The sequence below is a fragment of the Barbus barbus genome (genome assembly GCF_936440315.1).
Source record: "Barbus barbus genome assembly, chromosome: 42".
NCBI lineage: Eukaryota > Metazoa > Chordata > Actinopteri > Cypriniformes > Cyprinidae > Barbus > Barbus barbus.
Window position 1 is genome coordinate 25,748,601 of NC_136720.1, and position 22,191 is coordinate 25,770,791.

Genomic DNA, 22,191 nt, shown 5'->3' on the forward strand with positions numbered 1-22,191 from the left:
GACATTTTGCTCTGTTTTGTTTGGATTCAGGAAATGTAATAAAATAAATTATATTGCCTATCCTCTCAGGATACCTGGAATCAGTGTTACAAGTACCCCAGGCACATCGTTTTTACATTTTTGGAGCTTAAACCCCATAAAACCGGTGCGAGCTTCGGATCTTCCAATGTTTCTCTAAACCGATCGGTTTGGTCAGCGCCGCTTTAAGTCGAACAAACTTAATGCCATCTGCTGGACTAAGCACGCTTCTTGTTGCATGTACATATAATTTTATTTTCACCACCTGCAAACTCACAAGGAGCTCATAAAAGGCACTTTACCTCATCGTTGCTATAGATAGAATAAATTGTACCAAACAATGATGTGGTGTGATCAAATATATGCACGCACTCATGCAGCAAACATTTCTGCAGTGTGAAAGCATTTAAAACTGTCAGAGAAAGAAGCAAAAACAATTACATGCACCGACAGCGAGAGACCGTGTAGTACTGCATTGATTCGCATGTCTTCGATGAGAAGAGGAAGGGTGGTTGTTGCTGGTTAATGTATGATCAGAATCAGAATGAGCTTTATTGCCAGGTATGTTTGCACATACGAGGTATTTGTTTTAGTGACAGTAGCTCCACAGTGCGACAGAATGATGACTGAAATCGCAAAATGGCCTTTGTTGCATGAATTGCATGTTTTCAAACAGCGCTGCACGAGCTCACAACGTATCTGCTTGTTAGCCAGGGTTCAAAGTCCAAAGAGCAAGGAAAATCTGCGCTGAAACTGCGTTACTCACCAGCTGCTCATTAACATCGTTATGCATTTTTTACATAAAATAAGACAATAATAATAATAATAATAATTACAACAGTTCTAGTAATACAATTATTATAACATTCACACAGAGTTCAAACTGGGATCTGTAGCCTAATATTTTCTGTTTTAAAAGAAATCTCTTCTGCTCAACAAGGCTGCATTTATTTGTACAGTAAAAAATACGTAACTGATTCAAGAAGGGGGTCTCAAAAATGGCCAAACAAATATTTTACTAACTTAAATTGTGCTTTTGTTGGTATAGTGTCTGCTAAAAGAGTCCAGTGTTAAGTATATAATTTTAAATTGTTGTTTTGTAAAGGATTTGTTCTTTGAAAAGCTAGACAGAACAGTGAAAAGCATATTTTGGCTATTCAATTTATGGGATGGTAAAAAAAAAAAAAAGAAGAAACTGCGAAAACATATGGGGAAAAAAATGCGAAAAACTGTTCGGTATTCGGCCCAGTGTTTTATTTTGTTCGGCTCTGGCCAAGAATTTTCATTTCAGTGCATCCCTATTAAACACACACTTCACAACATCACAAACACAAACTCCACCGCTCTCACACTCAGAGCAAAGTCTTACCGAGGTTTTTCAGCATAGATAGAGGCAGAATGATTCCGATGGACACAAACACCACCAGGTAATTCCCGTTCAGATACCATTCACTGCACAGAGAACCAGAACAGCACATTTCATCATGATGCAAAACCAGTCATAACTTAAGGGTCAATTTAGTTTAATCTGAATAAATAATCTTTCCATTGATGTATGGTTTGTTATGATAGGACAATATTTGGCTGAGATACAACTATTTGAAAATCTGGAATCTGAGGGTGCAAAAACATCAAAATACTGAGAAAATCACCTTTAAAGTTGTCCAAATGAAGTTCTTAGCAATGCATATTACTAATCAAAAATGAAGTTTTGATATATTTACAGTAGGAAACTTTCAAAATATCTTCATGGAACATGATCTTTACTTAATATCCTAATGATTTTTGGCATAAAAGAAAAATCTATAATTTTGACCCATACAATATATTGTTGGCTATTGCTACAAATATACCCCAGCGACTTAATATTTGTGACCCTGGAGCACAAAAGCAGTCTTAAGTCTTGTTTTCTGAGAAATGCATCAGAATTAAGCGAGTTAATGATTAAAACAAGACAAAATATCTGCCAATGGGGTTAGAAAAATATTGAAGCATAAATTCACTTAATTTTGATAAATTTTTCAGAAAACAAGTCATAATATGATATTTAAATTGAATATATTTCTTTAAAATGCATTATAAAGTATAAAAATTATACATATAAAAATAAACTTATTTTAGTCTATTTAAAATAAATATCAAATAATAAATATTAATTTAATTAACATAAAAAAATTGGATTCTTAAAAAGTAACCTGACCTTAAAAAAAAAAAACCACTTCATTTTGATACACTTTTCAGAAATCAAGACTTCAAGATGATTGATTTAAGGATATTTGGATATTTGTATTGGTAAACAATACTGAGGAATATATCAATTTTGCAATGTAGTTATAAGCAACACACAAATTATTAAACATTTAATTGAAAAGTGCAAATCATGTATCCCCAAACAACACATTTTAGTTTTTGTTAAATATACAAATAATAAAAAAAATATATATCTTAAATATATGTATCGTTATTTACACGTTTGATTGATGCTTCGATCCAAATTTCCATCATAAATCAGTTCTTATGCTTTTATCTACTGTTATGCAGACACAAACACATTAATCATCACTGAGTCTTACCCAGAGATCTCCTCCAGCCCCAGAAAAGCTCGAATCACCTCCGGCAGCTCGTATTTGACTATGAACAGGTAGCTGGACATGGCTGAAGACGAGCCAAACACATTAATATCACATCACTCACGCTAAAGACTCAAGCTATTTTAAATGCAGCATCATTACCTCCTATATTCTGCAGAGTTATTGATCCAAAAGCTGCCATTTTTCCCGGCCATCCAAACGCTTTTTCCCCGAGCGTCTCATAGATCAGCGAGCCTGTAGCCAGAGGATATTATAGCATCAAATGCAATTAATGTGCGTTTCATATATTAATGTGTGTTTATGATCTCTCGACAAGCTCACCTCCTTCTTTGGCCGTCACTAGTAACAGATGAACGGAGTACAGCGACAGGATAGCGACTCCAAGCAGCAGAATGCTGGAAAAACAGAAGGAAACATCAGAAACTCTTCCTGAAACGTAAAATTCGTAAAAAAAAAACGGTTATATTAATGTTACAACTAAACATTCTTAATGTTTATGGAAAATTCTTGTAACTTTAATAATATCTGATATGTTCTCATAACATTGAGAGAAAACGTTTTGAGATCAACATTCTCGGAATATTCGTGTGATGTTATTTATATTAGATGAACATTCTAAGAAACATTTTTTGTAACATTTTAAATAACGTTCTAATAAAAACTGAACATTAACATTTTAAAATATAAAAAAAAACATTAAAATAACATTTTGTTTTTGGGTAAAAATAAAGTTGTAAAAAACTTTCTTATAACCTTTAAATAATGTTATAATCACATGAAAACTGGACATTATTACGTTTGTAGAATATTGAAAATAAATGTTTAAATAATATTATATTTTGGGTAAAAATAAAGTGAGTAGAACGTTGTACGTAACGTACAATTACGACAAGAAAACTGGACATTTTAACATTCTTAGAAAATGTTAAATATTTGGTATTTATCATACAATCTCATTTATATGTTTTTATAAAAAAAAAATAGCGGTAGTTACTATTTTCCATTTTGGTGATTTGTATTAAAACCAGTTAGGGTCAGCTTTGAACCACAAAGATCATAACAATTATTGATTTTGATAGTAGTACAAGTCAGATTTCAATAATATTTCAACAACTGATGGTTTCCATTTCAGAAATCTGTTGACCTGATTTTGAGAGGATCGTTAGCATCAGCGTGTTAGCATTAGCGCTGTGTGTGTGGTCAATGCACAGACACATATGTGCAGTCTGCATTTAGAAAGCGCTTCAAAAATAAACCGCAGCTAATGTCACAGCATGTTACAGATGATATGAGGCGATGTCAGACATGCTGAAGAACATCTGACTCTCAGACGAGACTCGAAATATTGCGCAACAACAGTGGATGTTAAAGTCAAAGATATGCATTGATAACATTTCCAGCTTTTCTAAAGCAAGATTTAATTATCAGCAAATCTAGTCCACAATTCAGTTTATTTTAGCCAAGAACCACCAACTTGGACAGGAAGAGACCATCTGAATGACATATAAAGCGGCCCATAATGCACTGTCACGTCTAATTCACGCTCAGCTGCAGCGAGACACAAACTGAGCGACATAAAGATGGATCTCTAGAATCGGTTAATGATGGTTCGGTCACTTGACACTGGCCTCCCGCGGCTCACCGAACAGAAATAACCGTCTGACATGAGCACCAGAGAATGAATGAGCGATGCGAGGTTTAGCTCTGAATGCTCAGGTGACCGTTAGCACTGAAGGTGTGCGTCCACTGCTTCCTCCTGCTGGCCGTTCACTGCTGACTGCTGTCCGTCACACACACACACACACACACACACACACACACACACAGAGTCTGGTTTGCTATCCTTGTGGGGACTCTCCATAGGCGTAATGCTTTTTCTACTGTACAGACAGTGTTTTCTATTGTCCTACACCAACCCCTTACAGGAAACTTTCTGCATTTTTAGATAAAAAAAAAATTACATTCTGTGTGATTTATTAGCTTGTTTACCCGTGGGGACCTCAGATTAGGTCCCCACCATGACACAAGTCCCCATGAGTCTGTGTGTATTCACATTTAAGTCCCCACCAGGATATATAAACCTGAATACACACACACAGACGCGCACACACTCTCCCACACGCGCACAGACACAAACACACTCACACACACTCTCACTCACTCACTTTTGGTTCCTTGCCGTTGTCGCCTCTGGTTTGCTCAGTTGGGGACACTTAATTTCTAGTGATTATCGTCAATTTGATTTAGCAGATACTATTTAAACTAAACTGATCTAGACAATGACATCTCTGAACTCAATAATGAAATGCCTTTAACTGAAAATTGAGTGTTTAATCTTATTATTATACATTACTGACACTCTATCCTCCAATTTCATCCTGTTCAGTGCTTTGACACAATCTGTATTGTTAAAAGTGCTATATAAAGGTGACTTGACTCACAAACACACACACACACACTCTAACTCACACACACGCGCAGTCGCGCACACACTCTCACAAACACACACACGATCACACACACAGACACTCACACTTTAACCCCTCACTGAACATCAGACGTTGAGCTAAATATAGCCATATAGTTTACTAGTGATATGTGAGGTGTAGCGTGTCACACAAATCCTGCCGTCCCGACAGAGCGATCGCCAGCACATTCTTTGATAAGAACCTCTCCGGGGGTTTCTGGAAGTACCAGTTTGGCTACAAATAGGGCTGTAGGGCTGCAGTGTTTATTCTTTTTATTTTATTTTTATTTCAGTTTTGGGTAATTTAAAAATGTCTAAATTATATAAAAAAAATTGCTACGTCCTGACAGTAACAATAATTATCATACCATTAACTAATATATATATATATATATATATATATATATATATATATATATATATTTTTTTTTTTTATGTTTCAGGTTTTAATGCTTGCTGCAGACCAATTGTAAAAATAAATACTAAATTTACATTCAAATATATACACAGACACAGACATTTTATATAAACTGCTATTTATTTTTACAATCAGGCTAGAGCAAGCATCAAAATTTCTGAAATCAATATATATTATTTTATTTTTTTAAATATGTATTTTTTATTTACTGCTTTAAATTAAAACTTTTGAACTATTGTAGTATGCATAAATAAATAAATAAATACATTTTTAGGCCATAGCAAGTTTATTAAAACTTTTGAAATCATTATACATTTTTATTATTATATGCATTTAAAAAAAATTATGTATATATTAAGTATTATATTTATTTTATTACAGTAAATTACACTAAATATTTAGTGAAGAAAGTAGTAATGACACTATCCTAATACAACCAGTGCCTTTCACAACTAGGATTAGGATTGGCTGAAAATACTGGCACGTCATTTATATTCATGAGCCAAATTGATACATGCCCCTCCCACTTTCCACATCATTCTGAGCACAGATACTCACACAAACAGTATGATGCCAGTGTTGGCCATGGCGAAGGACAGTCCCAGAATACCACTGCCCATGATGGCGTTACTGAGGTTAAAGACGGACATCCCAAACGACGCGTGACCCGGGTGCTGCAACACAGAGACAGAGTTAACCAACAGCTCTAGAGAGAGTATGAATATGCTAATGAGCTTCAGAACAAGGATCTCACATATTCTTCTTCCTCATATTTCTTCTTCTTCATGATGCCATTGGTGAGAAACTTCTGACTCTCTGTGTCGTCCTCATCCAGAAGTGAGCTGCAATCGACGACACAAACACGTGATTTCAGACACCATGTTAAGATATTTCACAGGTTCTGTTTGTTTGCTGTTACATGATGAATCAATGCATAAATATGTCAGCATATGTTGTCATTTTCCATCAAACTATGTCACAATGTTCTAGATGTGGACATCGAACACACAAGTGACTCTGACCTGTTAATGGTGGCCTTCTCTGAATCGATGGGCGTGAAGCGTTCGTCCACACTGCTTTCATCGTCCGCCTCCATGCTCACTTTCTTCAGCTCCATACGCTCCATGTTTACAGCTAAGGATTTCGTCTTTGGGAAAACAACTGGAAGAAGTACCAGAGAAGTTCGGTTAGAGCTAGAATTAGGGCCAAAACCTTACGTCACGATATGAGCAATTTTATATAACGATATATATCACGATATAGTTATATTTGCTTTTAATAAGGTTTTTATGATAAAGTTTTTGATACCATAGAATTTTCATTATTCTTGTCACCACTGTCAGCATCACAGAAAAACTAATACAGGCTTATAAAAAGGAAAACAGAGAAAAACTCACTGCTAAAAAAAACAAAAAAAAAACTCAAGCTCATCCGATATACTGTTACACATGCTTTTCTTTCTCAGCTGTTTACATTCAATTAAGACTTAAATGACTGTGTTTATGAGGATACTTACAAAGATGGCATTTTGATACATGTGTGACCCAGGACTGCAAAACCAGTCATAGCGTACATTTTTTCTAAATTGAGATTTATACTGAAAGCTGAATAAATAAGCCGCTTTGAGGACGCCTTCAGCGTAACCGGCTCTGAATACAAGTGAAATCTGTCCAAAGGATGGGCGTGACGTCACGGCCGAGGTGATGTAATGACCAGCTGGAAGCATGTGCGGTGAAACCGGCGTCAGCTTTTTGTCATTCAGCAACTGCTACTCTGTGTGTGTCTGTCGATCTATGAGGTAAGTCGTATTTAGTGTTGTTTGTTTTACAGTCACTTGAAATAAGCTCCACAATGTCTTTAAGTGCAGGGAACTAGCACTTGGGCAAGAGCAGATCGCATTACAGGCTGTGTGTTCTTCACTGCTGGGGATGCACACAGTCCGTGTGTGGTCTGCTTGAGAGCAAAGCACACAGAATCAGCTCTTGAGGGAACTGACTGCCCGCTTTGTGAGCGTTTGTCACTGCGTATGCTTGCTCTCAGAGGGCTCTCTTTGAGGAGGGAGCTTTCACCAGCGTTCTTCGTGGTACCGGCCCTGCTTTCGCCAAAAAGGGCGGGGCGGCGGCTGCGCTCGTGGGGATCGCAGATGGATCAGGTGGAGGGAATGAAGACAGGCTATCTTCGTCCTTTCCATCAGATCCAACGCCCGCTCTCTGGGTTCGGAAGCCCGCACCGTGGTTTCTTCCCCCCAGAGAGAGAGGGCTTATTGTGAACGAGGATCTCGCGGTTCTGGTCCCGCCGCTGCTGAGGCATGGCGGTGAGTGAGATTGCGGGGATCTCACTTAGATCTGGCGGACGGGTTTGCCCTATCTCCACCGGCATTCCCCAGAGCTAGCGCTCTCGCTCGGGGCTGGAAGCCCGCGGTGCGGTTCTTTCCCCGCTTTGAGTGAAAAATTCATCCAATTTCTTTAGTTTGGAACTTTTTAAGTTTTCATCTTTTTGTTGTTGCAATATTAACAGTCTTTATTAGCTAAAGTCATATTACTTTTCATATAAGATACTTGTTTAGACAATATATAGTAGTTTACTACAGCACAACAACACAATAACAGTAATAAATTGGTCTTTCCGTGGGCTATTATGATTATAACTCTGTTTTTGCTTCTTGAAATGAAACTTTAACTGAAATAAAATACAACGTAAAATTCTATTTCAGCTAGTTCTCAATCTCAGTTGATAATAAAATTATACTAAAATAAACAAATCCTGAATACAGACATATCAAAAATAACAATCACCAAACCTTTAACTAAAAACAGAAAATACAGTAGTCAACATTTGAAGTGGACCAAAAAAGTTCAAAGTTGTCGAAAGACAAGAACACATTTTGGTTTTAAGTTTTGGAACAACTTTGATCCACTTCAAATGCTGAGTATTTTATATGAATAAAAACTATAACAGTTTTTTAATGATACTAAAACTCAGCTCAGATCTTTAACAGACTGCGGCAGTGATATTTTATAATTACAATCACACACATGTCACTATCGCTGGATTCAGCATTTATTCTCTGTTGAGTGCTGCTGCAGGACTCAGTGTTTTGCTCCAGCTCCACATAAAGGCTGCGTTTGTTCAGTGTTTGGGTTGAGGACTCTTGTATCTGTGTCTGATCCGCTCCATGACGCACTAGCTCTGGAATCAGCTGCGTTTAGCTGCGCCCTGGCACACACCTGTTACGAGCGCACACCGCACACTGGCCTCAGGTCAGCTATTTCCAGCCCATGCAAGGCACAACCCACCCTGAAAACCATTTCCTGAGCGTCCAGCAGGACGAAGAATATTACATAAGACTCCGATGAGCCAGTTAATAAGCCAAAACACCGCCAAACCATTCTTACACCCAATTACCCACAATGCTCCTCTTCACCGACACAAAGCCTTTATTGATAGGATTCATAAACGCGGCCAGAGAAACTGCTGAACTATAGACTCATGGAAATATTCCACAGGACTGGGAATAAACGCAGATGTGGGACATTTACTGGATTTACAGATGAGAACAGTTTTTACTGTGCATTCATACTACGGCTGGACTGTTAGACAGAGACACTTACTGCTTCTAGAGAACAACAGCAATAATGTAGAAACACACCAATGTTTCATTTAATAATAATAATTAATTTATCTGGCTGCTCATGATTGACAAGCAACGTTGCAAATCAATGCATAAATATAGAATGATTTCACAGCAATTAATCTAATCAAGTCAGACATTTGTGTTGTATAATCTTTGAGTTCTTTAATGGGAAACTAAATTCATTTCTAAATGAATAATCTGAAGCTGGTCTGTGTCCACCAAAGTCCAAATAACCGGATCGAATTACTGAAGCACTTCTAAAAACTGAACTTTCGAAGTTGTTAAAAAAAAAAGCAAAGATAATTCCCAACTAACAGGGAACATTCTCACAACATTTTTTAAAAGTTATATTTTGGGACAAATTGTTCTTGAAGTAATGTTTATGGAATGTTCTTATAACTTCATTAATATTTGATACGTTCTCAGAACGTTGAGAGAAAACACTCCCAAAACATCCTTATGATGTTATTGTACTTGATGAATGCTGTAAGTAATGTTTTTGTAACCTTTAAATAATTATAGCCACAACAAGAAAACTTGTTCTTAAAATATTTTAAAAATCAATGTTTAAATAACTATATTTTGAGTGAAAATAAAATTAGTAGAACACAGTAAGAAAGTTTTTGTAACCTTTAAAAAGTATTATAATCATGACATTATTATAAACTGGACATTTTAGAAATGTCAAAATACTCCAAAAACAATATTTTTGTTATTGTTGCTGCTGCAATATTAACAACCTTTATTAACTAAAATCATAGAAAACAACCGTTAGAATAATTTCAGATACAAGATACTTTTAGACAATTTATAGTATGGTTTACTACATCACAACAACTCTGAAAAATACATAATAATAGTAGTAAACTGGCCTTTCCGCAGGCTATTCTGATTATAATTTTTTTTTACAATTTATTTTTAATTAACTTTAACTGAAATAAAATACAATATACAATAAACAACCATTTTATTTCAGTTAGTAGAAAGCTTTTATGACCTATTTTATTTAACCTGAGTTGGAGTATGTTTTACAAGAAAATACTATTTCAGACTTCAAAATGTCATGCAATTCAGCGTACTTGCCATTTCTTGGCAATGAATTATGAAATGTTTTTTTTTCAGTGCACCATTTATTTGTACCAAGTTTTTCAATTACTGGATTATCAAAAATAGGCATTTTTGATGATAATTTTCTTTTAATGTGCAATTGAATGAAATGAAAACTAAAACTATTTATTACAACATTAATTAATATTCCTCAATTGCAGGTATAGCTTTAGATCTTATCCTTATATAACAGAGAATGCAGCATAGCATGATAGTAGATTCTGAACTAAGCATTTAAACACCTGTAACTTCAGCTGTAAAACATCAAGTTTAAGAACAAACTCCAGCCTTGTAAAATCAGTCTAACCAGCGGAGAGCAGATCAAGCTGATGCAACAAACCCAAACAGACCCTGTTAATGAAACACGACCACACCTTTAACTTCAGTACACATTGAGATTTGACAGTCTCATAACACACATGACTAATGCAGCTTGATTTGCAGCAGCTCTCAACACAAAACTCTTTTAGATTTACAACCGAAAGCAGAAGTAGAAAAACGGTAGACAAAATACCTCAATCGGTTGTCCTTGACAGCAAAGACATTAAACAGAGAACCACTGCATCTCAGAGATTTCTCCGGTAATCTCATGCATCTCTCCTATAGAGCTTCAGCAGCATTTTGGAGTAACAACAAAATAAACCATCTAAACCATTGGTCTCAAACTCAGTTCCTGGAGGGCCGCAGCTCTGCACAGTTTAGCTCCAACCAGCTCCAAATCACACCTGCTTGGAAGTTTCTAGTGATCCTGAAGAGCTTGATTAGCTGGATCAGGTGTGTTTGATTAGGGTTGGAGCTAAACTGTGCAGAGCTGTGGCCCTCCAGGAATTGAGTTTGAGACCAATGATCTAAACCAAACTATTCGGATGCAATTTGGGTGAAACCTGTGCTGACTGGCTTTAAATCGGTCCAAGTTAGTTGTGCTGTTGGCCTGAATGCCTCCAAGCAGCTGGAGCTGAGCTGAGTGTTTTACGACGAGAAACACTCGCTCTTCAAAGGGAATGTCTGTGTTTGTGCTTGAACCAGTATTCTTCAAGCTGCCGGCTGGATGCAGACCACACACACACACACACACACAAAAGCACCAACACCGAGCAACCAAATGCAAAACCCACAGATCTCTTCTAGCTTTAACCCAATTAAAATGTATTAATGGTGGTTTGGTTACTCACAATGAGAGCCGGTCAGATGCAGGACACTAGATGTGCTCACAGATCAAGGATGAGCTTCGTTTTTTAGTCCTGAAGGTGAGTGGAAGCTTTAAAGAGCGTTGGGAGGGCCCAACTCAGCCAATCAGGATGCTTCTATATCAACCACTCAGCTCGAAGCTCCACACCCTCTCCCCTCCACCTGCGTCACTGAGGACACACGGGCTTCCAGAAATTAGTTTGAGATAAGGCGGCGCATTGCGTCAACTTCTGTTTGCACTGGGGCAAGAATCTGGGGTTGCTCGGCCTCACGGACGCAAATATTGAAGTCCCGCTCTGGGACGCCAACCAGCAGCCGCCAATCTTCGTATGCGACTGAGGTGTGTGCAAACACACATGCAGACACACACTCCGGGGTCACTGATCAAAAACCCAGAGATGAACAGAAATTTAACTCAACTCCGATCAGAAATCCTATTGGCCGATATCAGCCAACAACCACGTCCGCTTGACATAAAAAGACATGCTACTTTCACAATTATTGGGATATTTTGTAAAATATTAAAGTAAAATACATGTTTTTATTATTATTATTATTATTATTATTAAGTAGTAACATCAAATACCTGCACTCCAGATCTCCAGATATCAATATCGGCCATTGAAATGCCACTTGAAATACTGGAAAAATTTACCAACAAATGAAATTATTGGTGAATTTTGTAAGATATTTAAGCAAAATATGTATTCAGTAATTTTTTTGAATTATGTAGTTATACATCAACATTATATCCAATATCATCACTCCAGACTTCTAGATATCAATATGATCAACCACTGAAAAATCCATCAACGCAGACTAAAATACTGACCTCAATACTACCGTCATATACTCCCAATTAATCTGGTAAATATTGCATAAAATACATGTTCAGCTAATCTTTTTGTATTACAGTATGTAGTTATAGATCTACATTATCTACCAGCTCTTCAGATCTGTAGATATTTAAATTTCAGCGCCAAATGAAATAGGCTACTGACCACCAATATACCAGTGAACTGCATTCCCAATTATTGGTGAAGTTTTTATAATAATTATGGTAATAACCATGCTTATTATGTCTACAGCATCAATATTTGTTTCAATACCAGCACTCCAGATCTCTAGAAAGCAATATCGGCCCTTGAAAAATCCATCAGCGCCAACTGAAATACTGGCCACCAATAGTGCTGTATTCCCAATTATTGGTGAATTTTGGTAAATACTCAAGTAAATGTTGTGTAAAATATGTGTTCAGAAAATGTTTTTGTATGTTATATAGTTATAAATCAACATTATATCCAATAACAACACTCCAAATCTTTAGATATCAATATTGACCAAAAAAATCCACCTGTCCCAATTGAAATACTGACCACCAATATAATTGTGTGCTACATTCCCAATAATTGGTTAATTCTTAATAATGTTATGGTAATATTTGTGTATAAAATATGTAGGGATGCACAATATTGGATTTTGCCGATATCCGATATTTTTCCATCTAATTTTGGCCGATACCGATATATTTCCTTTTGTTTGGAAACAACACCAAGTCAGTACAGAATATATAAGAAAAATATTTTTAATTTTGGTTAGTTTTTAACAAGAACTTATTTATTAGAATTAAATAAAAAATAATGAAGGTTTTTTGACAGTACATTGAAGCTTTGAAAATAACTATAAATAAACTGTCAATATATGCATGCATGCATGTATAAGATTTTAATTGCTGCATTTTCCCCCAGAAAGATGCAGTGTTAACCCTAAGATTTTATTTTAGGATTTAACATTTGTAGATGGTCTAAAACAAAAGAGTTGTGATGATTGGTTTAAAAAAATAAAACACATTACACATTAATGAATACATCAGTATATATAAAATTATTTAATCTACAAGTGTCATGTTTGTGATTTTTTTTTTCATTTACGCTAAAGCCGATTCCGATATCAGTCCGATAATATCGTGCATCCCTAAAAATGAGTTTAGCATCAACATTATATCCAATACCAGCACTCCAGATGTCTATCCATGTTGGCCATTAAAAAATCCATTAGTGCCAACTGAAATACTGGCCACCAATAGTGCTACATTGCCAATTATTGGTGAATTTTGGTAAATATGCAAGCTAATTTTGTATAAAATGTGTTCAGCCAATTTCTTGTATAATGTAGTTATCTACTAACATTAACAGCTGCTTTATCCAAAGTGGCAAACCAGCTAAACCACCCTGAAGCTGGGTTTGTGATAGTTTGCATCTTGGGAAGTACTCCACATCTTCCCAAACACATAATCCCAGTAAAACCAATCCAGCCATTCAAGATGAGGCATTTTACAAAAAAAAATGCTACCCACAAATAAAGACAAATTACAGACTTTTTCATTGCAAGTATGAGTCCAATAAATCAATCAGCTCCTACATCATGACTGCGTCTGAATGTCCTCACATGTTATTGACTGTAAAATGCTAGTCATAGTAAAAAGCCAATCTTACTGTCTTGATGCAGGTGCTCCAATCTCAAGGAGAAAGAGTCTTCCTGTGCCAAGAGGCCTTTCCTTATACGGAGACACTCAACACTCTCAACAACACGAGCCAATCAGCAGCTCCGGCTCAAGGGTCAAACACACAACGCTCCACAGAAACACAACACCTCTACCTCACACTCACAGAGAACTGTATGATAAATTAAATGACTAATTTGCTAAAAATACAGCTAAACATTCTAATTTTATAGAACCTTAAAATAAATCCAAATATCTCAAACAAACCAACAGTTCAGACAGACTTTAAAATAAGCACTCAACTAGTGTCCCAAAAAATAACCCATCATTTTGTTATTTAGACGCTATTTCTTATAAGGAGGAGAGCCAACAACAACAAATATGTACTCTAACCAGTATTTTCAAGCCTTTTTCTGGATGTGGACCAACAGTACACTCTTCAATCTCTTCATAATGGATTCTTTGCTAGATTTAACATTCATTTTTAAAGTGCAGCAAAGTTTTTTTTTAATTTCCATTTAAAATAAAATGAATATAGATTTATAGCACCATACTTTGTGTTATATTTCCTTAGCATTCAGTTTAAAAAAAAAACTAGTTAACACTGTTTCTAATTTTGAAATGTGAAAAGTTTGAAAATGTTAAAGTTTTCAAAATTTGAAAAAAAAAAATTATTTTCAAATTTGACATTTTTCTCTCCTCTGACCAATATAATCAATCTCTTGATATATTTTCTTCAAGACCTGAAATAGACTCATGGTATTATCGTGGCATCTAGGACAGGGTATTTTGGAGCAAAAGATCACCGTCTGCACTGTCGTCGATGTGGGAGTGGTTGCCATAGAAACAGAAGAATGATGAGAGAGATGCCACACTGGGAAGCAACATTCCACACATTCCCGAGACCAGCAACCCAAAAACTGGACAAATCGTCCCAAACAACACACGATTTACATTCGTGTGACATTCAGATCTCAACCTGCACGCTCTCAGTGCTATTATTTCTCTGAGCGCTCGTAGCAGGACTCATGTTCTCCTTCAGCTCTAAGATTATCCAGCCCGACCCTCCGTACGGCTCTAGATTACATTACACAAATATATCAAGAAGCAGGAAGACAGACACCAGGAACCTCCACCATCTCATAACGCAGCTTCACCTTTGCTCCATAAAATCTGAAATCAGACTCTTATACTTCTTTATATTTGTTTATATCATTTCATAATTATATATATATATATATATATATATATATATATATATATATATATATATATATATATATATATTTATTTATTGGCGCTGTTGGCCATGATAACATCTAAGTTTAGTTTCGATGCAAGTGTTACAAATATAAATTTGTTAATGCATCACATGCAAATGGATTGAGTATCAAAAACCACTGAGTAACTTTTGATGGATTTGATAAATTCTTGAAAAATCCAATAGGAAATGTTTAAAATAATGTTTTTGACTTTAAAATGATGAAAAATCTAGTTGGCTTAGAAGTTAAGCCATCGTTAAGACTGAACTCAGAATCAGATGAAAAAGCATTATGTTCCTAGATTCAGGCATTGTTAACAGAAATGTTAATGCAATTTGAGCTGATGGTGGCACTACACAGTTTGAAATAAAAACCCCAAATTTGGCATAAGGGTAGCTGAAATGCTGCTCGATCAACGTGCCAAATTTCACAACTTTTAATCGTAAAATCTTTGGGCTTCCACAGATTTACCGCCAGCAGAAATGGTAGAAACAAATAAGAAAATATGCTGCTACACACCGCTACAAAAACTGCTTGACTGAATTAAAAAATGGATTGCAAATACAAAAGCCTGACAAAGAGTTTCTGATGTTTATTTTTTGGTTGTCGTGTCCTTGGTTTCATCTCTCTGTCCAACATCTTATCAGTCTATTGATTTGCTCATTGCAGAACACATAATGGACTGACCTGAGCTGCTTGCATTGAATATAACAAAAGATGAGGATGAACGACGACAAAGCCATATCTATAGACGTGAAGATGGACTATTTTCACACGAGGCACTCAGAAACCACCCAGACAACACTAGTGTCGTGCTAAAAACCAATAAGTAACCATATATCAACGTTCTGGCATTCAGCCATTCAGAACACTGTAGCATTGCGGTGGGTTTTCCATGGGCACTCATGTTCTTAAAAAAAATCTAGTTTCATAAAGATACCTCCTGATAATTCTGATCATAATCATAAACATCATGTCCAATTTGAAGCTGCTGATGAAGGCGATACTGGAAAAGTGACATTCTGCTCTGGCTCAGGAACATTGTGGCTTCATCTGTGTTTGTTCTTTGAGGTTATTTCAGTCTTTGAGTTTGCGCCAAAATTACAGTTGGGTCCAAGAATCAGTTCTTTTTCTGAAGCGCTTTCATTATTGGGAAAAAAACTGAACCCAATGATTCTCATGATATTAAACCATTCATTCTTTGAATTGCCATCAAAAACAACTACACTGTGATATACACAGTTATTGTGAGAAAAATGACCATATTTTCTGGAATAAAGGTTGCTTTTCTATCATCTAAAACAGAGGTGGGGATCGTTTATCCTGGAGGGCCACTCTCCTGCAGAGTTTAGCTCCAACCCTGAAAAACCCTGGAAAAAATATAGCTGCAAGCAACGATTCCGGGGCCAAGCCCACGAATGGGCTGTAGCGTGGCGCAGAGCGGGAAGAGCATAAGAAGCTGAAATAGAACGTACATGGAAAAAATCAATAGGTTCAGAAGCACACAAGTTCAAAATTGAACAGAAGTTGGGATGAGAACGAACAAACACACGTTTCTGATTCAAGACGAACATGCCCGGAAGATCCAACGTCTGGAACAAAAGCAATGTTTGCACTGCTTCTGGCCACAGGACCTCTCACTGTCTGGGCTTGAGCCAACCGGGATTCGAACCCTCGACCTGTAAGGTTCAGGGCCAGTGGCATAGCAGAGTGCACCACTCAGCCGCTGAATGCTAAGATTACTAGTATAAGTCAACAAATTTAAAAATGGCGGACACGTGGTTCAGCCAATCCTGGCAAAATTGATCTGATTTGGCATTACCCAAGGAATCCAAACACACCAAGATCATAATTTTCTGACTAACTGTTCAAAAGTTATAAGCGAAAATGTGAATGTTTGGTATCTCACGACGCATAGGTGGCGTTGTTCCCAACTTTGGCATGGACCCCCAGACCATGGTGTTGATGAAGCATACCAAGTTTCGATTGATCAAAGTTTGGCCAACATACAGCCTCTGAACCAATTTTGGGTCGACTTCGTTAAGTTCACAACATCATAACTTTTGAACAAAGATGAATAAAAAAAAAATCTGTTCAGTTATTTCTGTGCGGCTCAGTCCAAAGATCATCCTGTGCTTTTACTGTACTTTTCAAAATTTACTGTAATGGGTGGAGTCTTAATGTAAGCTATTGAATGTGATCAGCACGAAGAGAGTAATCAATTGTACTAATCATTTTCCTATGTTCCGTTCATAGGGCTGCCATAGACTCCCATGGGAAGAAAATAATAATAATAATAATAATAATAAAGCATACGATTACAATAGGGGCTACAGCCCACTCTGGGCTTGGCCAGATACCGAACTGCATCCTGAAGACCTTGATTAGCTGGTTCAGGTGTGTTTGATTAGGGTTGGAGCTAAACTCTGCAGGGACACCGGCCCTCCAGGATCAACGTTCCCCACCCCTGATCTAAAATGTGCTGCGACTTCTATTCCAAAGCAACATATATATATTGCAATTTACATCAAGCACACAAAATATTAAGACCCATGCAGAATGACAGAAGTTTATGAGCCCAAGTTTATTTGAGCGGCACATTTCACACACAGCTAGCTTCAGTTTCACTTTAAATAAAATGAAGCTACATTTCTGAATGTAAAAATAATGCAGCTAATCGGGAATGTTCTCAAAGTGATGAACAAATGTTCTTTCAGTAACATTCATAGAACATTTGCTCAAAGTTTTGATAACTTTGATAATTTTTTAGAACTTTGATAATGTTCTCAAAGTGTTAGCATAAAAACATTATCTATACATCATTCATGGAATATTGATTTTCTGAAACGTTTTAGTTGGAAGTTCACATTTTAAATGTTGCTACTTGCTTTAAAATGTTCTCTTAACATCAATAATTTTTTTTAAATATTTTTTTAAATATTCAAATACTCAGAGAACATCAGAATAGCATTTAATGTAACGCTAACAAAATGTTCTATTTTGTTAAGGAGGGAAAATGTGACTTATACACAGTCAAATCATTTTGAACAATAAGATTTTTAATGTTTTTTTTTTTTTTTTAAGAATTCTCTTCTGCTCATTAAACCTGCATTTATTTGTAGAAAGTACAGCAAAAGCAGTAATATTGTGAAATATTTTTACTATTTGAATACATTTTAAAATGTAATTGATTGCTGTGATCAAAGCTGAATTGTCAGCATCATTGCAGTCTTCAGTGTCACATGATCTTCAGAAATCATTCTAATATACTGATTTACTGATCAAGAAACATGTATTATTATTATTATTATTATTATTATCGATACTTAAAACTGTTGAGCATATGAATAGATAAATCCAAAGATCAGCATTTATCTGAAATAAAAAGCTGTTGTAACATTATTCACGATACCATTTAAAAGCTTGGAGTCAGTATAATTTTATTTTATTTTTTTGGGGGGAAAAGAAATTATAGAAATTAATACTTTTATTTAGCAAGGATTATTTAAGATGATCTAAAGTGACGATGAAGACATTTATCATTTTACAAAAGATTTCTATTTCAGATAAATCCTGTTCTTTTGAACTTTCTATTCATCAAAGAAACCTGAAAAAAGCTGTTTTCAACATAATAAAAATAAATGCTTTTTAGAGCAGCAAATCAGAATATTAGAATGATTTTTGATATTCTGAACAACAGAGTGTGACGGCAATCATTCATCTCTGGCTGAAACCTGGCAAGCAGGTTATTACAGTTCAGAATCATGACATTGCAGAGGCACTGTTTAAATTGTGTAAGTGAACAAGGGAAAGTTTACTTTTATCAGTTTTACTATGCTGGGCTTCAAACAACCTGGAGCGAACGAACAAGAAGTTAGACATGAATATGGAGGACAGCCGCGGCGCCATGATGTGTTAGAATAAACATAATATGTCATAAACATTAAATTCAAGGCATTAATGTTTGCCTACAGAACCACCACTGGCTCTGCATCCCTTTACCTAAATTCATTACTTCAGTGCCTCTAGAAGCTTGCGTTCTTCAAGTGAACGACGCATTATTGCACCATCCCAAAGACACTTTCAAGGACTTTTTCATGAACTGTTCCCATCTGGTGCAACGACCTGCCCAACTCAATCCGAGCAGCCGAATCCTTACCCATCTTCAAGAAACGGCTAAAAACTCATCTGTTCCATCTTTACTTGACCCTCTAACTCTAGCACTCTCTATTATAATTCTATTTTATATATATGTCTTTTTATTTAAAACAAAAATAATAATAATAATTATCTGTACTGCGTTAGGCTAACCATGATTGTAATAGCACTTAGTTGCACGTGCTGCTCTTTTGTTGGTTTTGATTGTTCTTATGTCCTCATTTGTAAGTCGCTTAGGATAAAAGCGTCTGCTAAATGATTTAATAAATAAATAAGAATAATAGTGAGCTTGATCATACAGTTGTTGCCATCTAGAACATCCAAAAAAGCAATTATGCCAACACGCAAACACTTCTCTGTTAGTCATGCCGGTTCATAATGTTCTGTTCTTTTAAATGATGTTTTGATGGACATAAATAAATGTCGTCTTCACATTGAAAGACAGTCAAAAGAACACAATGAACCTACTAACATACGTAACTGAAAATCTTTATAGCTCAGACTCTAAATTAATAAGAGCTAAAAGCATGCATGCAATACCAATAATTAATGGTAGTTCTCATGAATTATTAAAGCTCCATCCAGTGTAGTGTGTGTGTGTGTGAGAGAGAGAAAATGAGTTGAGCATTGGTGGGCGGTTCACACATTATAGAATGTTCTGGATTAGCATACACAATACAACTGCAGCACATGGAGTCACTCATTCTCATTCTCATGCATTGCTACTTTGCCAGTTTAGTGTTTAAATGTAGTTTGGAATGACTAAAACTTCTCCGAAATACTCAATGAATAGTTGGATTTTCTTCCTGTTTTGAAAAGGCTCTGCTAAATGCATAAAGAATATGAGTGTCTGCTAAATGCATAAAGAATAAGAGTGTCTGCTAAATGGAAATGGAACAGGAATAATATTTCCCTCTGAAAACAATGGTAAAGTTCACGTGCTCTCTGTATAAAGCTCGTTTGTTAGTATACACAAACTACGACATGCATCACCTTTCTTCCAGCCTCAGACCTCGTAAAATGATACAAATGTTGTTAAACACTTGATGCGAGAGTAAATGCGCATTGTGAGTGTTTAAAGCCCTTAAAGCTGCAGGTTTGGTCGACTGATGCACGAGCGCTGGCGCGCGCCAAACACAAACGCTTTGTTTGCGTGAAACCGACACAATACTGTTCACCAAAATATTACAAATGCACGTTTCAAAAGCCGTTTTTAATACATATATCGTTCAAATGCGCACGATAATGTTTCAAACATGTTGCTTTCAGGTTTGTACGCGCGTGCATGATAAAGTAACTCAGTTTGTGATTTGCGAAAAAAATACATGCAAAAGTTACTACGTTTTGTCGTTTAGCAGCCTTGAAATAATTAATATGTTTAAATTGCATTTATATATATAGTTTAAAGCAATCATTCTGTGATTATAATAGCAATTCAGAGCGGTTTAGAGATGCTTTCAAATGTATCATTTGTATCTCGCGCCAGCGCCACACTGTGATGCTGCAGAGGCGCAACATCAATGTTTCACTTCCATTCTGGTAATAAATGTGTGTCTGTGTGTGTTTGAACCCACCTGGATCCTCCAAGGAATCAGCGCAAAGCTCGCAGGATGCAGAGAAACTGGCGTCGCTCCTCGAGATCAAACCCGTTTGACTAGGGAGGAGCGCGTGGAAATTTCCACCATGTGATGATGGCAGACCCTCCACGAGCATCAAATTACAGCAACAACACTCTCACACACACACACACACACACACACGGTAATGTCGTGGGTCTCTTCCAGAGAAGGTCATCATGAGGGGCTTCGTGAGTGAGTGCGTGGTCCACAAGGGTGTTTGGGCAGTTTGTGTTCTTGCTTTTATTTTATTTTATTTTATTTAGGGTGTTTTTGTTTTGTCACAGCTTTTGTTAACAATGACTTCATTTTATAACTTTTCTTTATTGGATTTATCTTAAATTGCTTCAATTTATTTTATTTGACCTCACTTGTTATTTTACTTTGATTTATTTTTTTACACAGCCTTTTTATTTCTTAATTATTTTATTTCATACAACTATAATGTTGTTTTTTTATTTTTATTACCTTCATTGGAAAAAAAGCATAGAAACAATATTTACTCAGAAATTGCTAGAAAATTTCACAAATAATTACAATGTTTTTTTTTTACAGTATTGGAATGCTTTAGCAATATTTTTTCCAACATAAAAATGTAATTCCAATAAGTAAGAAATTAAAAAATTCATTGATTGCTACTTTATTAGTTTTTTTTTTGGACTCCTGCACTATTATTATTATTATCTCTGATCACAACTTATCTGATTATAAATTCTAACTAAATTCTGTTCTGTTCTTTCATCGACCAGCTGTAGATCAGCATCAGGCCAGAACTAACTGATCCAATTTATCAATCTCAACATCAATGTGTCATATTCATAAATCACAAGGTTTTTGTAATCTTTTTTGAATTGCTGAGTGATAATCATGTTTAGTTTGTTAACAGAAGGACATTTGCCAAATGGATTCAGATGACTTTGCGTTTTCTGATCTCTCTGCCAGTTTGACTCATGTGAATACGTGTGTGTGTCCTTGAGCGAAATCAAACACACTCCTCCTGACTGAAGTGCATGCAAAGCTTCTGCACCCGAAGTGAGATGGAATGCAAAACTTGCACAATTCAAATCATGCTAATTAATAGATTTGGAAATGCAGTGTGAGGTTGAGTGCATTGTGGGATGCAGTATGCACATTTTGGCAAATCAACATCAAGCACGTTTTCGATGCAAGAATACATACTGAATAAATAGCAGTACATTAGTATGCTGTTCCAAACGTATGCAGACGTG

At 36.1% G+C, this 22,191-nt stretch overlaps 1 protein-coding gene across 2 annotated transcripts in view; it reads right to left on the minus strand.

The window, feature by feature from the left end:
• Positions 1-21,050, minus strand: part of LOC306861561 (sodium-coupled neutral amino acid transporter 4-like) — a 35,877-nt gene extending 14,827 nt beyond the window's left edge. The window contains exons 1-8 of one of the 2 annotated variants that reach the window (XM_079403910.1): positions 20,921-21,050; positions 6,517-6,655; positions 6,249-6,336; positions 6,053-6,168; positions 2,931-3,004; positions 2,751-2,843; positions 2,592-2,673; positions 1,388-1,470 (exon numbers count right to left, since the gene is read on the minus strand). In XM_079403910.1, the coding sequence (XP_079260036.1) occupies positions 1,388-1,470; positions 2,592-2,673; positions 2,751-2,843; positions 2,931-3,004; positions 6,053-6,168; positions 6,249-6,336; positions 6,517-6,620 (640 nt within the window). In that variant the 5' untranslated portion in view covers positions 6,621-6,655; positions 20,921-21,050. Of the gene's footprint in view, positions 1-1,387; positions 1,471-2,591; positions 2,674-2,750; positions 2,844-2,930; positions 3,005-6,052; positions 6,169-6,248; positions 6,337-6,516; positions 6,656-11,407; positions 11,463-20,920 lie in introns of those variants that run through there. The other variant, XM_079403909.1, reaches the window with a different exon arrangement.
• Between the last annotated feature and the right edge of the window lie 1,141 nt (positions 21,051-22,191).